This window comes from Chlamydotis macqueenii, chromosome Z, assembly GCF_036417535.1.
Source record: "Chlamydotis macqueenii isolate bChlMac1 chromosome Z, bChlMac1.mat, whole genome shotgun sequence".
Lineage (NCBI taxonomy): Eukaryota > Metazoa > Chordata > Aves > Otidiformes > Otididae > Chlamydotis > Chlamydotis macqueenii.
In genome coordinates, this window is record NC_141593.1 from 42,487,608 (window position 1) to 42,506,657 (window position 19,050).

Below are 19,050 nucleotides of genomic sequence, written 5' to 3' on the forward strand. Positions count from 1 at the left end.
TATATTAAATTCATGTGATACATACCAAAACAAATACTATAAAGGGATTATTTCTCGTAGAAAAAACAGAATTCCTATTGCAAACTTGTATCACTCTACCTTCTACTATTAACTTAATAGGCTCTGAACATACAAATACAACATAATTAATAACTTGAAGCCTCAAGCTTTAACTTCAGGTTTGTTCTTACGCACGTAGGCTATAAATATACTATCTGTCCAATTCAGATGTGGTCCTATGACATTATAAACTCATAGACAAACAAACCTCATGTGCAAACAAAAATAAATCCAAACATTGACAACATATAACCTCACTCTTACTAACATTAAGCTCTTCAATATAGGTTTCTCTAAATGATTTTAATCTACAGTGCTCCAGAACGTTCTAACTACAGCAACTGAAGTCACATAAACAGAGACACTTATTTTAATTTTCAAGAAAGTTACCTGACTGTTTCTTGAGAACTTTTGCTAAATCTTCAATAGTTCTGATGCAATCAAGTCCCTAAGACATTACGGAAAAAAAAAAGTTGAAAGTTGTATCTGCTACGAGTATTTTAGGCAAACCTTTCATTACTTGCCATTACACCTAAAGCTGTAAATAATCAAGAGTTTAATATTATATAGAATTTTGGAAATATCAGAAATTGTTTCAAAATAGCACTTGTAAAATCAACACTAGATAATATCTTAACATAGGCTTATAAAAAGTTTATATTAGGCATGAAAGGAGATTGATGTCCTTTCCCACTGTCTCTCATTCTAGTTGTTTATGCTACAAAGCACATTATTTATCTGCAGAACTAATGCTAGAAGTAGTGCATAATTCAGAAGAAAACTGACTACTGAGGGTAGTTCTTAAGCTCATGGCTAGACCAACAGGAAAACCTCCTAAAATAATCTGCTTTTGTGGCACCTGTTTGTATTTTCTTCTGCTCTGAAAAGCTTTTATAAAACAATAAATTTTTTACTTTCTATACACAACCATAAAATTTTGCATTTATTAAAAAAAAAAAAACCAAACCCCAAACCTAATTTTCTCAAAGTACCTCAGCAGTTTCCCGTCCATCCATTGTCATACAGATATCAAGGTCACTTTGTTTGAAGCCAAAGCCATTTTTTGAGGAGCCAAACAAACTCAGCTTGGTTCCTGTAAGAGACGTGATGTGTTATAACAACACTGACACATAATTTTAAGTTGTATATAGCTTCAAACCACTGCACCTCTTTTAATATAGGCATGAAAACATTACCGTCTTTCTAGATACATCAAAACTTATTTTCTTATCAGCTTTGCTGATGAGGAAATTATTGATTCAAATGAGCAGCCTGGCAGATCCAGAAACAAGTTAAGTTTTACAATGATTAAATCATCAGCATGCAGCTCCAAGAAGAAATATGATAAAAATATGTAAGACTGCTCTCTACAGAGATTTTCAGGATAAGGGACTTATCTGTCCACATACCAGGCTCCAGCCAAAAAATCTTTCGCTAATTTTAAAAGACCATGAACTGAAGTCCAGGTGTTACAGGTAAGAACTCCAGAAACAACAACAACAAAAAGGTCAAATAGCTAAGTTCTGCAGACAGATCAGATGTTTTGCCTGTAGTTTAAAATATTGCAAACCCAGGAAGTTTCAGTATGAAGGATTAAAAAAAAAAAAACAACTTGTTTGCAAGAGCAGATACAACAATGAGAAGTCTGGCTAATGAATAAGGCTAAAGTAACAATTATAAAACTGTTCCACTACTGCTTTAATTGTTTTCTCTTTACCTTGCCATTGTCCCTTCCTACTAATGTGTTGTATATATGACAAAGACCAAAAAGACTTAAACCAAAGCCTTAAAGAACTTAAACCAGAAAATAATGAAATGAAGTATAGCAATGCTGAGCAACAATATAGGTTAAATGTTCAAAACTGAAGTGTTTAATATGCTGATATGATATATTTTCTTGGAAAACACTCAAATATCAAAATACCAAAGTATAAATATAACTAGAACTGCCTAATTACCTGGGAACTCCTGTCTAATGAAGTTTTCCAAGTTTTGTCTTATATATTCCCGAGCCTGATCCTCTACAATACTTGGAGCAAAATCATCTTTAAAAAAAAAAAAAGACAACAATTAAAGCAAACTGATCTGTAGAAAGAGTCAACAGCAAAGATTAAAATTTAAAAAGTGAGGTGTTTACAGTGGGGTGGGAGAGACAAAAAGCAAGAGAAGATTCACTTGTGAAGGAAAGAAAGCAAAGATGAAGTAGAAGAGAAATACCTGTTCAAATAAAAACATTAATTAGACAAATAATGCATTTTGTCAGGTCAGAAATGAGAAAGGAGGAAAGTTGAGTCACTCTGAAAAGAACAAAAGTGGAGAAGTGTTACAAAACAGTATTTTGACTCCATTTTTCCTAGAACACCAAAATCTCTGTTTACTAAAAAACATAAGTTAAGGAACAGTAATGAAATTCAAAGTAGACAGAAATTTAATTATCAGTGAAAAAAACCCACCCAAAACTAAACTCTTCGAAATTATATTAAGGTGCTTAAACGAGTAATCATATAGCCAGTGTGTGGAAGATAAGCCTAAACCTTTTGTATTTCTTTAGAGACAAACTACTCAGCAGTTCTATCAAAGCCCCTACAAATCTTAGAATTTTATTTAAGAGAGTTGGATGCAGTGTGGCAAATAAAGGAGCCCCCTTTATAACACCATTAGGCTGTGGTTATTTCATTTTTTTTTGCAATTATTTTTCTACTGCACAACAATATTCAAATGAAAAAACTTACAGTAACATTGGACACAAACTTGATCTAGAATAACTGAAAATTTGGGTGTCAGTGCTGGCAGTGGGTCAAGCTCAATTTTCTTGAAGTCTTCAGGACAATCCCTCTTTAAGTGACCTTCCCGTTTGCACAAGCTACATACTACTGTAGGAGACTGCATGAACAGAAAGCAAGATTGGTTTTAAAATCTATAATGCTTTAATGAATGTGAGTAACACTGTCATATAACTGATAATAGAACATAAGCAATATGTTTATGTTCTGATAGAGCTTGCTTACCTTGCCCTTTGTAAAAGCTGGTTTACTGAATTCATAAAAGAGTTCAGATTCTAAACACTGTTCTATTGCTGTGTTCTCTTTAAAAAGGCTTCCCTTCTCAGCAAGATCCTCTTGACTCAAATTGATCCTCAGAGGTCCATCCACATTTTCTTTGAAATGTTTGTCCTCATATTTATTGGGGATGGAAAAATCATCATCTTCCTCCGACAGTGCATCGTCGTCTCCAGATCCAGTGTATGTGTTATCTAGTTCATCTCCAGCTCTTAGGACGACACCACACTCACTCTGGTTTAAAAGACTTAGTTCTTCCTCCTCTTCCTCCTCATCATCTGAATTAATCATTTGGGGTATTTGACTCTGTGCTGAAAGTAGGAATTTCTGGGGGGATTCATCTAGTTCATCAGTTTCTTCAGTGCTCTCCTCATCAATGTCAATCTTGTCATCCATTATACCACTGCACTCTAAGCCAAACTCATCACTCTCTGTAAGTGCAGCGTTTTGAAAACCTTCTGCGTCTGAAGTACTGCATGTCTCTATGTCATGCTCATTCACTGTAACAGGGAGATCTCCACTATCACTGTCTTCATCTATTCCCTGCACAGTAGTCAAGATATTATTCCATCTTTTTTGTTGCTCATGTTCTTCCTCTTCCTCTTCTTCTTCCTCTTCATTTCCACTCTCTGTCTCTTCACAACTTGGTTTAAAATCCTCATTATCTCCAGAAATAATTTCCTCAATTATACAGTCTGAATCTTCATGGGCAATTTCCAAATGACTTACATCATCAGCCAGTTCTTCTTCTGTGAAGCTTTCTGAGCCATCACACAGTTTTGAAGGATCAATTCTATGTGCCTGGGGAGTACCTGTAGTATCTATTATGCAATCTTCCACTACGGTTGTGTCTGTTCTACCATCCAAGTTTTGCAACTCAGAGTTTTCATGCTTTACAGCATCTTCTCCATGGTCCAGTGTTCGGGATTTCTCCTCATTGGTATTGGGAGAGGGTCTTTTGCTCAATTTTGCACTTTTTTTGTGAGGTAGGGCAAAATACTTGTAAGTTGCTCTCAGGCAGTGAAGAATATACTCATACACTAGCTGGCTGTTCAGAGTTCTTGCCACATTCCTTTTAACTGAATATGGGTCTAGTAGAAAGAAGAAGTGAACCAGCAGTGCAGGAGTTAACTTTTTTAAAAAACAAACACACTTACATCCTCACAAAATTTGAATATGCTACTCTAAAATACTGTGTAGAGATATAAGGTCTATGAATTGTGCCGAAGACAATTTTTAAGTCCACTTTATTACTTTTGATAACATTGAAAAAAGCACCCAGGAAAAATACTACTTAAATTGATTTTTTTTTTTCAAAACATATTCTACTATTATTACTGGGAATCACAGTAAAATATTGAAAGATTCTAAGTTATTACACACCATGTCAATAGCCAAGACAGTACTCTAGAAAATTAAAGTAACAGTTCTTTGAAGTTTGCTGATATATATACCTTCCACAGCAATGCGCTTTTTAGGCCAGTCCTTTGATTCACGAGACACTGTTTCTTTGAGTCGTATGCTAATAACCAAATCAGCCATATTGAACTCCAAGGCATAGAAACGAAGCAGCTCTACCCAGAGCTGACCAGCAGGTGCTGAACACTGCTGTCCTGAACCAAATACTAAAGGAACCTGTCAATTACAGAAGAAAAGCTTAAACATTTAATGCACAAGTGTTTAGCTGTTACATTTCTTTGTATTTCATTTGTAATTAATATTACAAAAATTTATAGTTGCTCCTATACTCCTGCAGTTGCAATAAAAACTGCAGTTCAAAAGTTGGAAGAGATAAAAAATTGAAAATGGAAGACTGCAACAATGGTAAAGAATAGCCTCAGTTATTAATAGTAGTTGCTTATTTAAGTGTTTATGCCATAATTTATAAATTTCCAAGAAAATATCACATCTATTCTAATTGGACAGAATGGATTATATAGCCTATTTTTTAGCAAAGCCTAAACTGTATTGTTAACTGTTGTAACGTGCAATCCTATAAAGATACTGTTTCTTGTCAAGTTGTTAATAAAAAAAAATAATTTGTAAGCTAAGAGGAAGTATTTCTCACATGCTTAACCTAATTCTGAGATAAAATTGTTTCAACTCTATAAATGCTATTCTCCTCTGACAGATTAAAACCCAAGGTCTTATCGAAGAGTTTGAAGTAACACCTAGTTTCCTGCCAGCTTTTTAGCACCAAGAGGTAAGCACAGTAAGCATGGTATGAAGCAGCCATGCAATCCCTTAGTTCAGCTCATGGTTTTGCAACATAAACACAGAACAAAATTAGAAGATGGTACTTTTTTTCAAGAACAGCAATGACTGCTAGACTACTACAGAAGTAAATTAAATGGTTCAGACCTTGCCCCTTCTAGGGGAAGTTTCTTGTGGCAAATCAGAATCATCAGTGGGGTTATGCTCCCAAACTACAGCATCATTCTCAACTTCTTTCAGATGAAAATTAGTTAATTTGTTTAATGAGAATCCTCCAATCTAAAGGAAATAGAAAAAAAGAAACATACAGCTAAATATCATGTGAACTTTACATGTTTCCCCTCCATGGCAGTAAGATAAATTAAAACACAACAAAGTTTTTAAAAAATAGCTGTTCCAGGCCTAGAATATACCCCAATCTGCTTCTCTCTGTATTTCTCTACAAAAAGCTCTCATGAGTTGGAAGGGTATACATATATCATAGAACATTGTCTTTGACATTACACAAGCATAAGTATGTATATTTTACTTATATGTACTATAGGACTTTTCTCTTATTCAGGGCAGAGGGTGGAGAGATATTTGGGAATGAGTCACTCACGTACTGAAGGAAATTGTTAACTGCAAGGACCATGCAATTGGTTATGGAAACTGGAACACAGACTTTACATGTAACAGGTGACTGTAAGAACAAAAGTGGGTGCCACAAATATAAACACCTGAACGGTGTCCTGGAGAACTGGATTCTGGATTTGTGTCTATAGTACAACTCCTGATATTAAAATGCATTTAAGCTTCTAAACCCCAGAAATACATTCTCTAAACCCTTAGTGTGATCTTTTGGGCAGATATCACACCAATGTGCTCCCCAACTGTGCTCTACATTTTGAAGAACTATATGTCAAAATTCAAGACATTGTTTTGGGATGTAGGTATGTGAATTCAGAGTTCTCAAGAGTCTGGAAGAAAACGTGAAGAAATAAGGAAGTAGGTTGCTATGAAGTGCATTATTCAATGCTCTCCTTACTGACAAGAGGAGCACTTAATTCAATGATTATGATTGTGACTTGCATCCTTACAGCCAAGTACAAAAAGGTTAAGTGTAGTCTGGCTGAATTCACATTCTTTCTGCATTCCTGCAGAAATGGCTGGCTTATGGCTTGCTCAAAATAGCAAGAAGCTGACAGGTGACACCACAAGTGATTAGTCCTCTCATTCATACCATTCATTGTATTAATACACGTACCCATGATCCCAAATAGACAGGTAGAAAAGGCTCTTTCCTCTGTTGTAGAAAGAAAATAACCATTAAAGCAAACACATAAGGTGACAAGCCTCCCTCTTCAGGACGATCAACACAGCACAACTGTAAAAATAAATTGTGCAGTCATTAAAGTTTCAAGTGAAACTGTGAAAAAATAATATTTTAATTACTGTCACATTAAATACTGACAGAAACTCAGACATCTTTGACCTCTTGTGAGATGGACTTTGTTCTCAAGGCCTGGATATTTACTGGACATGTTATTACCATAATATTTTCGGTGTAAGAGGTGTAGGGTGCAGTCTGGCAAAACAGACAGTATACAGCACATTTGCAAAAATGATGACTCATTTTACATAGATATAGTGCAAGTCAAAAGTTTTTCAATGCTTTTATTAAATCATATTTTAATTGCAGACACACAGTTTTGGAACAAATTATTTTAATTCACAGGAAAGTTTTAATCTATATATGGAAACAAGTAGCTTTTTCTTTAATTTTTTTTCATGATGGATTAAGTTTATGGGAAGTTGGTAATCAAATTTCATATACACACCCCTGACTTGTTTGGTGACAGAGCAGGATACTTATAGTCTGCATGCCACTGGCTGAAGCTTAAAATTCCACTTTTGAAATTTAGTGGAACATTAAAATACACAAATGAGAATTACATAATTTATAAAATTTACAATTTATTAAAAAAAAAAAATAATTTCCAAAGACAGCGTCAACAACTGTTTTCTAAACCATACCTACAGTCTTACCAGCATAAAATCAATGTTCATTCAATATTTATTCACAGACGGGGGAATACAAGTGACTCTTACCTTTGCCCAGTACCTGAAGGCAATCACTAAACGTACTACAGTAGGTTCCAGTTTTCCAAGCGTAGCCAAATGGTTTGTTGTCAGATAAGCATTCTCATTCCCTGCACTCACTTTACAAATAAGGCCACTGAAACCCAGAAAGAAACAAAGTAAAAGATCTTGGAGGCTTTGTAAGAACAGCCACAGGTCAGATGACATCTCACAGAACAGTGTAACAGAAGGCTGTAAGGAAAGACTTAGCCTCTCACAGACATTGTATCTACATTAAAAGAAGCATGGACAACCAATTTGATTTATGGCTAAGTTGTAAATATATGCATTATAATTTCTGCAAAACTGTTTTCAAATATAATTAAAATTTAAGTATCTCTTTCTAATGATACTAAATCACTGAACTAAAAAAAATTACAGTACTAATTTATTTCATGCATCAAAACAATCTTCCCATACCACACCCATCAGAACACAGTTTCTATGCTGTTTCCACAGCACAAGAAACATTTTCAAACAGTGAAAGATCAAGGTAGCAGCAAATAACTGGCAGTATTTCTGTATCAGTAGCTCTTCATACAATGTTTCATGAATCTTAAGTGATATCCATTAAATGGGCAAAATAAAATGTCTTGCACGTGTTCTCAAAATACTAATGAAGCTAAGCAAGCTGATCTTGCCCTTACAGAAATCTGTAATTTAATATGGTATCTGCATTACCCATAAGGAAGGAAAGTTTCTGCCTAAGCAGTTATCTCAAATGGAAGGGTAAGGGTACATGCTGGAAACCATAATGGTTGAAGGGATTGGGAAATACACAGCTGAGGACAGAATAACCCTTACCCTCTTATTCTAGGCTACGAATGACTTGCCCATGAGTGTTAGTTTGTGTTTCAAGATCCATGGAACTGTAATAATTTAGTACAGAAACTTCATTTTTTCAGATGTTGGTACATATAATTTACATTGCTATATACTATTAGAACACACAAAGTGACAACTGAGACCTTTGCTTTTCTCTGCACACCACCACTGGTATTCTAGCATGGAAATCTGCATCAACTTCCGTAAAAGATTCTAGAGAGGAGAAAGAAAAAGAAAAAGCCACATTAAGCATGGTGTTGACAAAAAATATGTTGAACTGGATGCAAATAGAGGAGTACAACTAGAACCTCAGCTTCTTAATAAAATGACTGATTTTGAGACAAACACCTCAGTACATCTGATTGATCAATCCTGTCACTCTTTTACAGCAAGTTTTTCACATGTAGTGGGAAGAATATTGTCTATACTCTGTGACAAACACTGTTAAGAAGATACTCAAGAAGAGGAACTTTTCAAAATTCATAATCACAGTAGGTACACTTAAGCAGGTATATTTTGGTTAAGTGCTGGCTTCAGTAATCCAGGCATATAGCCAGACCAATGACATCTGTAAAACAATGTTTGTGTGAAAGATGAAAAAAACCAGAGTGTTATGTCAGTACCAGGCAGAAAGAAAATATCCAAATTTATTTTCCCTGGTAATTTAGAAATGCTCTATGTAAGTATGGAACAGGCTTACTGACACGATGTAAGGTTTTCTTGCTAGGCTTGAAATTTTTTCCTCTTATTCTTGATATAGGTTTCCAAATGCAGTTCAGCTACATTTTTTATCTTAACATTAAAAAAGTACAGATACCACTGCAGTCCTTTCTCCAAGTGGAGTTTATTGATCTAAATTTGGCTTATTTTTTGATGCCTCACTGTTTCACTGGGCCAGCAGAGAGGAAACTATGAAACAATTTTAGATACCCTACTCAAAAATTCTGAAATGACAAGGTTTTCTTCATGTTATTTAGGCATTTGGACATTGGACTTCTTTGAAAACATCTTGCTTTTGCCACTGGGGTCCTCAAACGCCTAATGCTCTGTCCCTGTGTCTTCTGACTCACAGAAAAACACTTTGCATAAGATATTAATGCAAATACTGCTTGCTTTCAAAACACATTAGAGATCCTAACTTCTTATGACATCTGGTTCTTCATTCCTCCAGTCTGGCTGAACAATAACCCCATTTTCCAAGACTATAACGGTCATCTGACCAGATAAGAAGATGCACGTACAATGAGGGGTGTGGATGGCAATGACAAAAAATCTAGGTCAGTAAACAGATGCATGTTTAATACACATATTTGGAATCACACGGTCTGATTTCCCAACTGTGGGTACAAAGCAAGTCAAAAACGTAGTAAAGCTACTTTTTGTAATCTGCATTTCAAAGGACAGAGTTTCTTTCCTATCTTTTCATTTTTTGCTTACATAATCTCAAATTGGTTTAAGTGCCTTTTTTTTTTTTAAGATCTTAAAATTTACTTGCCTGTATTACTGCACCTGAAAATTTCTGCAGTCATTTGTATGTGGCCCCACTGCACTAACAGGCATGTGCACTATGAAAAGAGACCACAATCTGAAAGTATGTTACCAAGTTTCTGATCACGTTAGAAGAGCTGAGGCTACTTTATGTACTATACATGGCTAATAGAGGAGTCTGAGGAAAGAAAGGAAGCACAGTGTACCTGAAGTTTAAAAGACATCTTCACTTACAATGTAGAAGAAAACCTCCCACTAGGAAATTCTCATATCAACACAAATAATGGGACTTCAATAGCCCTAATACTGATTACCAAACTTAGTTCTGACAATTATTATTTCCTGCAGTATTTTTCAGTCTTATATCTTTCTAAAAAGAGAATAGCATCTGGTTTACCTGTTCAATAGAGGTGGAATTCAACAATACTAAGCAGTAATAGTTTAATGGAATTGAGAAGACAACAATTTTTTCTTACCACTGTTCTGGAGACTTTCTTGCACAAGTAAGAGAACATCTGGTTGAGTCATCTGTCAATAAAAGTAATAAAGCTGTTTTCACAGCTGTCAAAAAGGTGATTTCCCACAGCTCTAAAAAATTTTAAAATATTGCCACTTTCGTTTTTTCTTCCAGAGAGGGCAGCAAGGAAACAAAATAACAGCAACCCAGAAAAAAACTGCTTTTAGTCCTCAGTTATCGCTAAATTGTATCAAACGGAACAGGAACTCAGCTTATTATGAAGGAAAAAAAAAATTATCCCGGAGTAATAGCAGCTAAAGCTATTTTTACCTGTATCAAGGACTTGGTTGTGGAAAAAAAACACCAACAGAAATATTATTTCAGTGTGCTTAAATATGATCGCCTTCTGACATAGTGCATCTACCTCACATTAAAGATTGGAATTATAGCTTTTTAAAATTATATGCACTTTATGAACTTGGATCATTCTTTTTCCCTACAAGATTTCCATCTTTGTTTCCTATAGGAAATGCTAAATTTTAACTATGAGACTGCCAAATCAACTACAGCAGGAGTAAGTTTAAGTATGGAATCAAAAGCTTTTCAAAGTCATTAATTTCTGTTCAATGTTCAAGCACAAAAATGTATAGAAACAACTAGTAAACCAAATCAAGACTTTAAATTACTCCACATATAAATGACGCGAGATGGTTTTAGGGCTCAAAAGTCATCTAGCAATCAAGAACTCTGATGTGCAGTTATTAGAAAATTTACAGAAATAAGATCATGGAAGTGCCATTTAACCTAGCTATAAAAGAAGACAAATTATTATGAGTCATAGGACTGCTAGGAGTACAGATGTTTTAGGTGTTCTCAGTTTTTCAGAAGGAAGATTTGATAAAACACAAAACTGTATTATACTGCATTACTGTTTTATGAAGCAAAGAATGTTATTTTAAGACTGTTTTAATGTGGTAGCTCTGTTTTATCCAGTGTAATTTCATAAAAAGTGATACTACCATGCTATTTTAATCTACATAAAGGTGCAAACATTCAAAACCACTTTGACATATTTAATACAATGGTCTTACTTACATTGGCAGGAAACTGGATATCTATGTTTATGTCTGAAGTTTTGAAACCAAATCTGCTATAGGAGGAGCCATACAATCTTAATGAGCACTCTGCAACAAAAAGAATTATACTGCATTTACTCAATACCTAATTCTAAGCCTGTAGCTACTTTACAGCACTGTCAGTAGATCTTAAACCTGTATCTCGTTTTGATGACGACAGGAGATGAAGAAGAATCTTCCAACAGCACAGAAATGCCCTCCATGGCCTGTTTATCTTCACTTTTTACTACAGGTCTGTTTGGGTTATGAGCACCATTGTAATTTAATTCTGATACAGGGTTTTATTGCCACATCATGTTGTTTGACAGATTAGTAACTAAATATACTGTTTTAGAATTTAGCTAGCCAAGGTTTTTAATTCTGTTTTCACTTTTTAAAGGTTGGCATTTCTACAATCTAAAACAAATTGCAAATAATACCTGGCAATTTTTGACGCAGTAAGTTTTCCATCTCTGTTTTAATGTTGAGCCTTTCTTCTAGATCTTCATTATTTAAGCCAAACTCCTGCACTACATTTTCAATAGCAACACCAATAGCTTCTATCTGGGATGGCACTGGAGGAGGCAGAGCGGTCAGCAGCTGTTCTTCTTGCTTTTCCTTTAAAGATAATAAGACTGGCATTTTAATGATTTTCTTGAGTTGCTTAATTTGCTAGAATGTATGTCTGCAACTAATGCCAAGTAACACCACCACAGGTTTTCCAGATAACAGAGGTAATTGGAAGAAAGAACATCAGGAGAGAAATTGTGACAGATATAAAGAATTAGATATTGCAGGAGGCATCAGTAACATGCAGAGGTGTATATATATAGGTATTTGGAACACTAAAAAAGTACTCAACAATTCTTTCATCACCGATGAAGTGGGAAAGGGTAGGCATTAGTGAGGAAGAAATAGAAAACCTGCAGAAGACAAATATTTTTGACCACATCACACTGAGAAAGTAGAAGGAACAGAAGACATTAAATTAAAAAAATAGAAAGTAAAATTGAGGTTATGCTGGAAGTTATTTTGATGTTTATGATCAAAACAAACCTATTTCCTTTACATATAAACAAATTTGTAATACTCCATGGGTTCTTAATTTCATTTACAGTATTTCTGAATTGAAATCTTCACCCTGACATATAGCTTATAATTTCTAATTCTGCCAGACCAACTATATTTGCTTATTGCTACTCCTCATTGCTCTGGACTTGATGAAAACTCTTCATTTTTGAAATATGTCAATGAAATATACACTAAGAAAAATACACATAACTAGTCTACAAGAAGAATTATAGAACAGTGAAACAGAAGAGTCAGTTGGTACAGCTTTTTTATTATACTTCAGTCACCAGTAACAAAATATTACCAAGTTATACTTTAAATGAGGTCTTCTTTTAACAATAATAGGCATGAAAAAGTACAAATTAAAATCCAAAGCTGAGGGTAGAAGCAAAGTCCAGATCCCAAGCTGACTCTTTTTTACCAGTATCACTAAGTAATAGTTTTTAAGGTGATTCAAACACAGTAAAAAAAAATAAATGAGGAATGATTTTAGAAGCAGTATGGTTTCATTGTCATTAATAAGGTGAGGATAATTTAATAAATCTACATTTTATACTTTTTAATGTCCTTAACTCACCTTTAGGCTTTTCTTGTGTCTTTTCTCTTTAATATGCTTATGGGCAAAAGCCACCGACTCAATTAAAACATCACACAATTTGCAGGTATATTTTGCTGATGGGTAGCTTCGAGGTTGCTAAAATAAAGAGAGTAAAAAACTCTAAAATACAGAAAGATATTACCTTCATTTCATTCAATACCCTTGCTAAGTTGAACGTCTAACTCTGAAGTCCAGAATGACTCACTTTGGCTTTCCTAACTCCACCTTTACATTCAAAAAGTTTGCATATCAAATATAATGCCAGAAGAATTGCAGTACTAGGTCAATCAAGCCCAACACCTTGATTTTTCCAGTGGAAAACAGTCAATGCTGATGAAAGAATATATTAATTGAATAAACATACAATAAAACTTTTCTGGTCCACCACCTCAGTATCTAGTGATCTGATTTTAATTCATGAACTAAAGGAACAGCCATTTTTTGTGCTTAAATCCTTGCAAACCAAGATTTATTATAGCAAAAAAGCAAAGGATAATCTGCCTTCTTTTGACTATTCATTAACAGCACCCATTTTGTACTTCACATGATTCTGTAACTAGACTTTCTAGCTACAGTCAGATGAATCGCTCAAAGTGGACCCTCTATTGTATTTAAAGACAAAAAAAATAGGAGAGGACTATACAAGTAAAGGCAGTGGCACCTTCTTCAGTCTATAAATGCAGTCTCGCTTCAATCGCTCTTCGGCCTGCTGCAACCCTAGAAGTTCTTTTGCCGACAGCACAGATTCATCTATGACTGGACCATCCACTTCATGTTGATCATACTCATCTTTTCTAGTTCTTCTCAATCTTCTCGGTTTCCTAAGCTTCTTCATCTCTTATAAAGAGTTATGAGAGCAAATATGTCAAATAACTTCAGAGTATGACATGGCATTACATTTGTTTGGGTTTTTTTTTAAAATTACCATTCTACTTATGTGCGAGTCAAAGAAAATAGAAATCATCTACCCTGTATAGTTTCAAAATCTGTTCTGTGCAAGTCTGCTAACAGTAAGAGTGAATATTTATGTTGTAACCTTTGTTCAGAACTAATAAAACCACTAATTTGTCCCATTGAAGTCACCAACCTTATTTAGATAGCTTTGTTAAAACTGGCAAAAAAACCCCCAAACCTAAATGCAACAGATTTCACTGCCTAGTTGAGACATACCTATATGTTATTATAACAAAAAGGTAAAATATATCTAAAGATTTCAGGATGCTTGGTCGGGCTTAGGTAGACAAACAAGCAGGAAAGTGAAGCAACCCACAGACCACTATGAACATTACAGAATTAGTAAGTGTAGGCCAATCTGAACGATTTGTAAGAGCTAATAGCACTACGATACAGCACTGCCATGGCTTAGCTGACATACAACAATTTATTATCACCAGTAATAACTGCCTGTTAATGTCACTTGCCATTCAGTTAAACCAGTGTATGGATCAGGATTGCCTTCACATTATTAAATAGACAAGTGAAGGAAAAATAATAACCCCTATTGGCTACGTTAGTAAAAAAATAAAGAACTTGCTAATTATTTGCACACTTTGCTTAATAAAGCTATACAACTGGCAGAATAAACATGCTTAGAAAGCTTATTATGTTTACTGAAGAAGTTCTGGAACAAGTTAATGTAAATACCACTTCTGCTTTTAAGCAAACTTTGTCACCATTTTGAAGTGGGAATTGCTACTGGTGTAAAGAATATCTGTAAAAATAATCTCATGAATCAATGTATCAGGCCAGATTTTCACACATTACTTCAGAACACATTTTACCTTTCACTTAAACAGTGTCTGAGAAAGTTTATGTAACTTCCTTAGACTCCAGAACTCTTACATGATGAGAAGCTGAACATGAGCCGGCAACGTGCGCGCGCAGTCCAGAAAGCCAACGGCATCCTGGGCTGCATCAAAAGGAGCGTGGCCAGCAGGTCGAGGGAGGTGATCCTCCCCTCTACTCTGCCCTGGTGAGACCCCACCTGGAGTACTGCGTTCAGTTCAGGAGTCCCCAACATAAGAAGGATGTGGACCTGTTGGAGACGGTCCAGAGAGACGATCAGAGGGTTGGAGCACCTCTCCTGTGAGGACACACTGAGAAAGTTGGGGCTGCTCAGCCTGGAGAAGAGAAGGCTCTGTGGGGAGACCTTATAGCAGCCTTTCAGTACCTAAAGGGGGCCTACAGGAAAGACTGGGATAAACTCTTTAGCAGGGCCTGTTGTGATAGGATGAGGGGTAACAGTTTTAAAACAGAGGGAGGTAGATTCAGAGTAGGTATTAGGAAAAAAAATTTTTACAGTGAGGGTGGTGGAACACTGGAACAGGTTGCCCAGAGATGTGGTGGATGCCCCATCCCTGGAAACATTCAAGGCCAGGTTGGACAGGGGTCTGAGCAACCTGGTCTAGTTGGAGATGTCCCTGTTCCTTGCAGGAAGGTTGGACTAGATGACCTTTAAAGGTCCCTTCCAACCCCAACTATTCTATGATTCTACAATTTTCCATACCGACTCTCCTGCTTAAACTCCCAAGACCCGCCACAGTTTTTCAACTACATTTTTACTGATCAGTAGACAGAACTTGGAGAAAAATGTATATTAAATTAATATCTTTGCAGGAAAGTGTGTTACAACTACCTACTTAAAAATAATTTCTGTAACCACTAAGTAACTTTTAAAAAATTACAAAGTAAATAAATACTTCTAATATTTGGAAGTTACAGTAATGACAGTCTAATTACAGGTTAATGACTAAATAAAGTACTAAAGGCAAGTCAAAATTAAAGCTTCTGCAGAAAAATCAGTGCCTCAGAGATCTGGTAAACTCCTTTCTTATGAGCTACAGTAAAAAGGCATCAAGATAAAGGAAAGGGATCACTGCCTAAAAGATTTCAAGTGCAAGGAAATGCTAAAATAAACATTTTTAGCAACTGCTTGCTACTCGACATAGAATTAGAGCTTTTGAAGGGACTAAGAGGTGAGCTACGCTATGCCTATGCTTTGCAGCAGGATGAAGTGAACTTTGTCAATCCTGAGCAATGCTCACCTAACCTGTTCTTAAAGGCCTTCAGGTACCCACTCTATGAGCTGCCCAGACAACCTCTCCAGTACTTCACTAGCTTTACTATTAGAAAGTTTCCCCTTATTTCTCATCTGGACTTTTCTTGCTTAATTTTAGGCCCTTTGTGTCCCACCTTTTGCAAAGATGCAAGCCAGATCACCACATCAGCTTTTTAATACCTTTCTAGACAGCTGAAGACCGTTATCACGCCTTCCTACCCTTTCCTTTTACAGAAAGATTGGGGATTGTTTACAGTTTGTGTAGTTTGTTTTCTATGTGCCCTGGCATTCTTCTTGCTCTTCTTTGGCCTGTTTCCATTTTATTTATTCAAGTGGGGTGCCAAAGCTGGACAGAGTACTGCAACTGAGATACCAAAGACTTACAGAAAATTGAGTTCTCCAGGCTGTGAGTTTGTTTTCATGCCTCACAACACCATAGCACTGACTACTCATTATCATCTGATTCACTACTGTTTCAGATTCTTCTCTGAAAAAATACTACTATATAATAACAACTTTCACAATAATAACTTCCTCCTGTATTTGTACAGAGGACATTCCTACTTAAAAAATGGGATTTGCACATATTTCTTTTGTATTTCATCCTATCTGTAGGTCATTTCTGCAATTGTGCAAAGTTATTTTAACTGACCTTCCTGCTTTTCTGCATTCAGTTCCTACCAGCTCCACCACATATTCAAATTTAAAAGCACACAATTAATAAGCATGCTGTCTTCATTCATCATCAGAATCATATAAGAAGCATTGAATAGAATAGAATTCTCATAGATGCTTGCTCAATGCTTATAATTTTGACAAAATCTTTGTTAAGTATTTTCTGAGTAACGTAATTAGCTCTGCAAGTGTCCTGTATTAATTTCATCTAGAGAGGTTAGCTCCAGTTTACTTACAGGACTGTCACATTAAGAGTGTCTAAAGTACTACAGTACTCCTACTAGCAATATGTGCTAGTAACTGCTTCTCCCACATCCACAGGGGACTGATCACTGTTTTAAATAAATAAATTAGAAGGACTTGGCATACTTTTTTCTCAACAAACCCAAGTTTACTGCTACTCATCTCTTTGTTACCTTTCAGATACTTATAGTAGGTTACATTATTTGCTTCAGAACAGATCTCCAAGATTAAAGTTGCATACCATTTTCTTAATTCCACTTTTAAGAGACGCTTACCCTTTCTTATATGCCATTAGCTCACTTCTCCTGAATAAGCTCTCAGGTATGATTGCTGCTGGTTCTGAAAATCTACTTCAGTGAGTTCTTGAAGTTTCACAGAACAAAGTTAATTAGACCCAGCAAATTTGAGAACAAGCTTGCAAAAGCATTCTACTCTGCTCTCTCCTCATCTGAGGTTGACCTTAAGTGCACAACTTACTTCTAACAATGAGAGACAGTGGGCACCTGCTCACAGTTTAACATTAGTGACAGCTGATAACAAAGGAAAGGCCTGGACTTCCCAGGATCAACCAGCAATAGCTTTCCTTCTCAACCAGAGGGCAGATCAACACTGTCTTTGGCCCCCAGTCTTAAGTAAAACAAGCCAGATTTCTTGCTAACATGCAGTTGTTCTGTCTTAGCAGCATCTCATCCATGCCTTAGTCTTTCTTATTTTATCTAATTATATTATCTTTAAAGCTTTCTCTTTCTGCTTTGATCTGCTTACACTTCCTTCTAGTACTCACATTCAATTAATATCTTATGTTATTGATCATTTTATCCTCCCTTAGCCTGTTCTTTCTTGCATTTCAATACTTAGGGTTTGTACTCTCATTATTAGTACCAATTGTCCACAGAGAAGTTCAATATGCACGGAGAATTAGTTTTGTGTTATTGCTGTTGCTCGTATTAAGTTCTCACAAAATCTATGAGGCATTGTTCTAAATCTTCATTACGACATGTTGTTACAGACCTCATCAGTAGCTCCAAAATCTGACCCTGTATCAGCTGAAACATCCCTTATCAGCCTTGACAGATTGCATCAAATTGTATCTGGAAAAGTGCAAATAGGGACACCACACAGATATTGCAATCTACTTACTTCTACCACTTGTAAACTAACTTACAAAGATAACACAATTTATAAAACAAGTTCTGTATCATTCGCTGCAACAATTTGTTTGAAGTGCTGCAGTACAGTACAGTCAATAGTTTGCACTATATGACAGAACAAAAATGGTTTTTTGCTTTAACAGTGAACCTTGAAATTTTACTTTCCAGTAATGTGCACAGAAAGCTACTTTACTGGATAGCTCTGTAAAAGCAAACAAACAGGTTGATTACCGGCGCTTCCTTTCTGCATGTCTGGCACATCTTCACTCATTAAGTCTTCCTGAAGTTGTCGTCTTACATTTCTGTTTCCAGTACCTTCAAACTCATGAAGAGAGTCCTTTCTGGTCCTGCTATGCACAGGAATCCAGGCCACAGATCTATACTCTCTCCAGCTGTCAGAAGTACCATGGTGGTCATCAGATACCCACTTCTTCATTTGGTCTCTTTGGGTATCGTTTAACTTTGACCCTTGACTGTAAGTTGTGTTTTTAAGTGAATTTGGGCTACTCAAAACACTACGTGGCCCTCGCTTGGGACTGGTTCCGTAATGACTGGCTGTTCCCTTTTTCTTTTGCAGGCTGGTATCTATTTTATTGCTATGGCCATTTTCATATTCATCCATGACTCGGTAGTCTTTCTGTAAGGGACTTCCTTTTAATTCTTCTTGATGTAAAATTTCCTGTTCCTTATTTTGTTTGGCAAAGCAAGGTTTTGCAGCATCTCCCATGGTTATTGCTGTTCCATTTAGTGATTCCCACCTAGAAATTAAAAAGTCATATGTCATATTTTAAAATTAATCAAGCAATAAACACTGGTTATTAATTGTTACAGGAATCCCAACAATCAAAGCCCTGGCTCTGTAACATCATGAAGGCAAGCAAGTCTTGGGGAAAAGCAAAATTTGCTCAAATAAAA

General features: G+C 35.8%; 1 protein-coding gene across 5 annotated transcripts in view; it reads right to left on the reverse strand.

Moving 5' to 3' along the window:
* TUT7 (terminal uridylyl transferase 7) overlaps nt 1-19,050 on the reverse strand; it is a 32,337-nt gene that overhangs the window by 11,239 nt on the left and 2,048 nt on the right. For all 5 annotated transcript variants that reach the window (XR_015261418.1, XM_086770124.1, XM_086770122.1 and 2 more), the window contains exons 2-17: nt 18,367-18,893; nt 13,670-13,845; nt 12,988-13,104; nt 11,780-11,957; nt 11,320-11,408; nt 10,244-10,295; nt 8,423-8,492; nt 7,425-7,551; nt 6,580-6,699; nt 5,481-5,612; nt 4,574-4,754; nt 3,069-4,210; nt 2,793-2,943; nt 2,019-2,105; nt 1,053-1,153; nt 451-508 (exon numbers count right to left, since the gene is read on the reverse strand). Coding sequence is in view for 4 of the 5 variants with exons in the window: in XM_086770124.1 (XP_086626250.1) it covers nt 451-508; nt 1,053-1,153; nt 2,019-2,105; nt 2,793-2,943; nt 3,069-4,210; nt 4,574-4,754; nt 5,481-5,612; nt 6,580-6,699; nt 7,425-7,551; nt 8,423-8,492; nt 10,244-10,295; nt 11,320-11,408; nt 11,780-11,957; nt 12,988-13,104; nt 13,670-13,845; nt 18,367-18,862 (3,277 nt within the window). In the remaining variant the exon portion in view is untranslated. The remainder of the gene's footprint in view (nt 1-450; nt 509-1,052; nt 1,154-2,018; nt 2,106-2,792; nt 2,944-3,068; nt 4,211-4,573; nt 4,755-5,480; nt 5,613-6,579; nt 6,700-7,424; nt 7,552-8,422; nt 8,493-10,243; nt 10,296-11,319; nt 11,409-11,779; nt 11,958-12,987; nt 13,105-13,669; nt 13,846-18,366; nt 18,894-19,050) is intronic.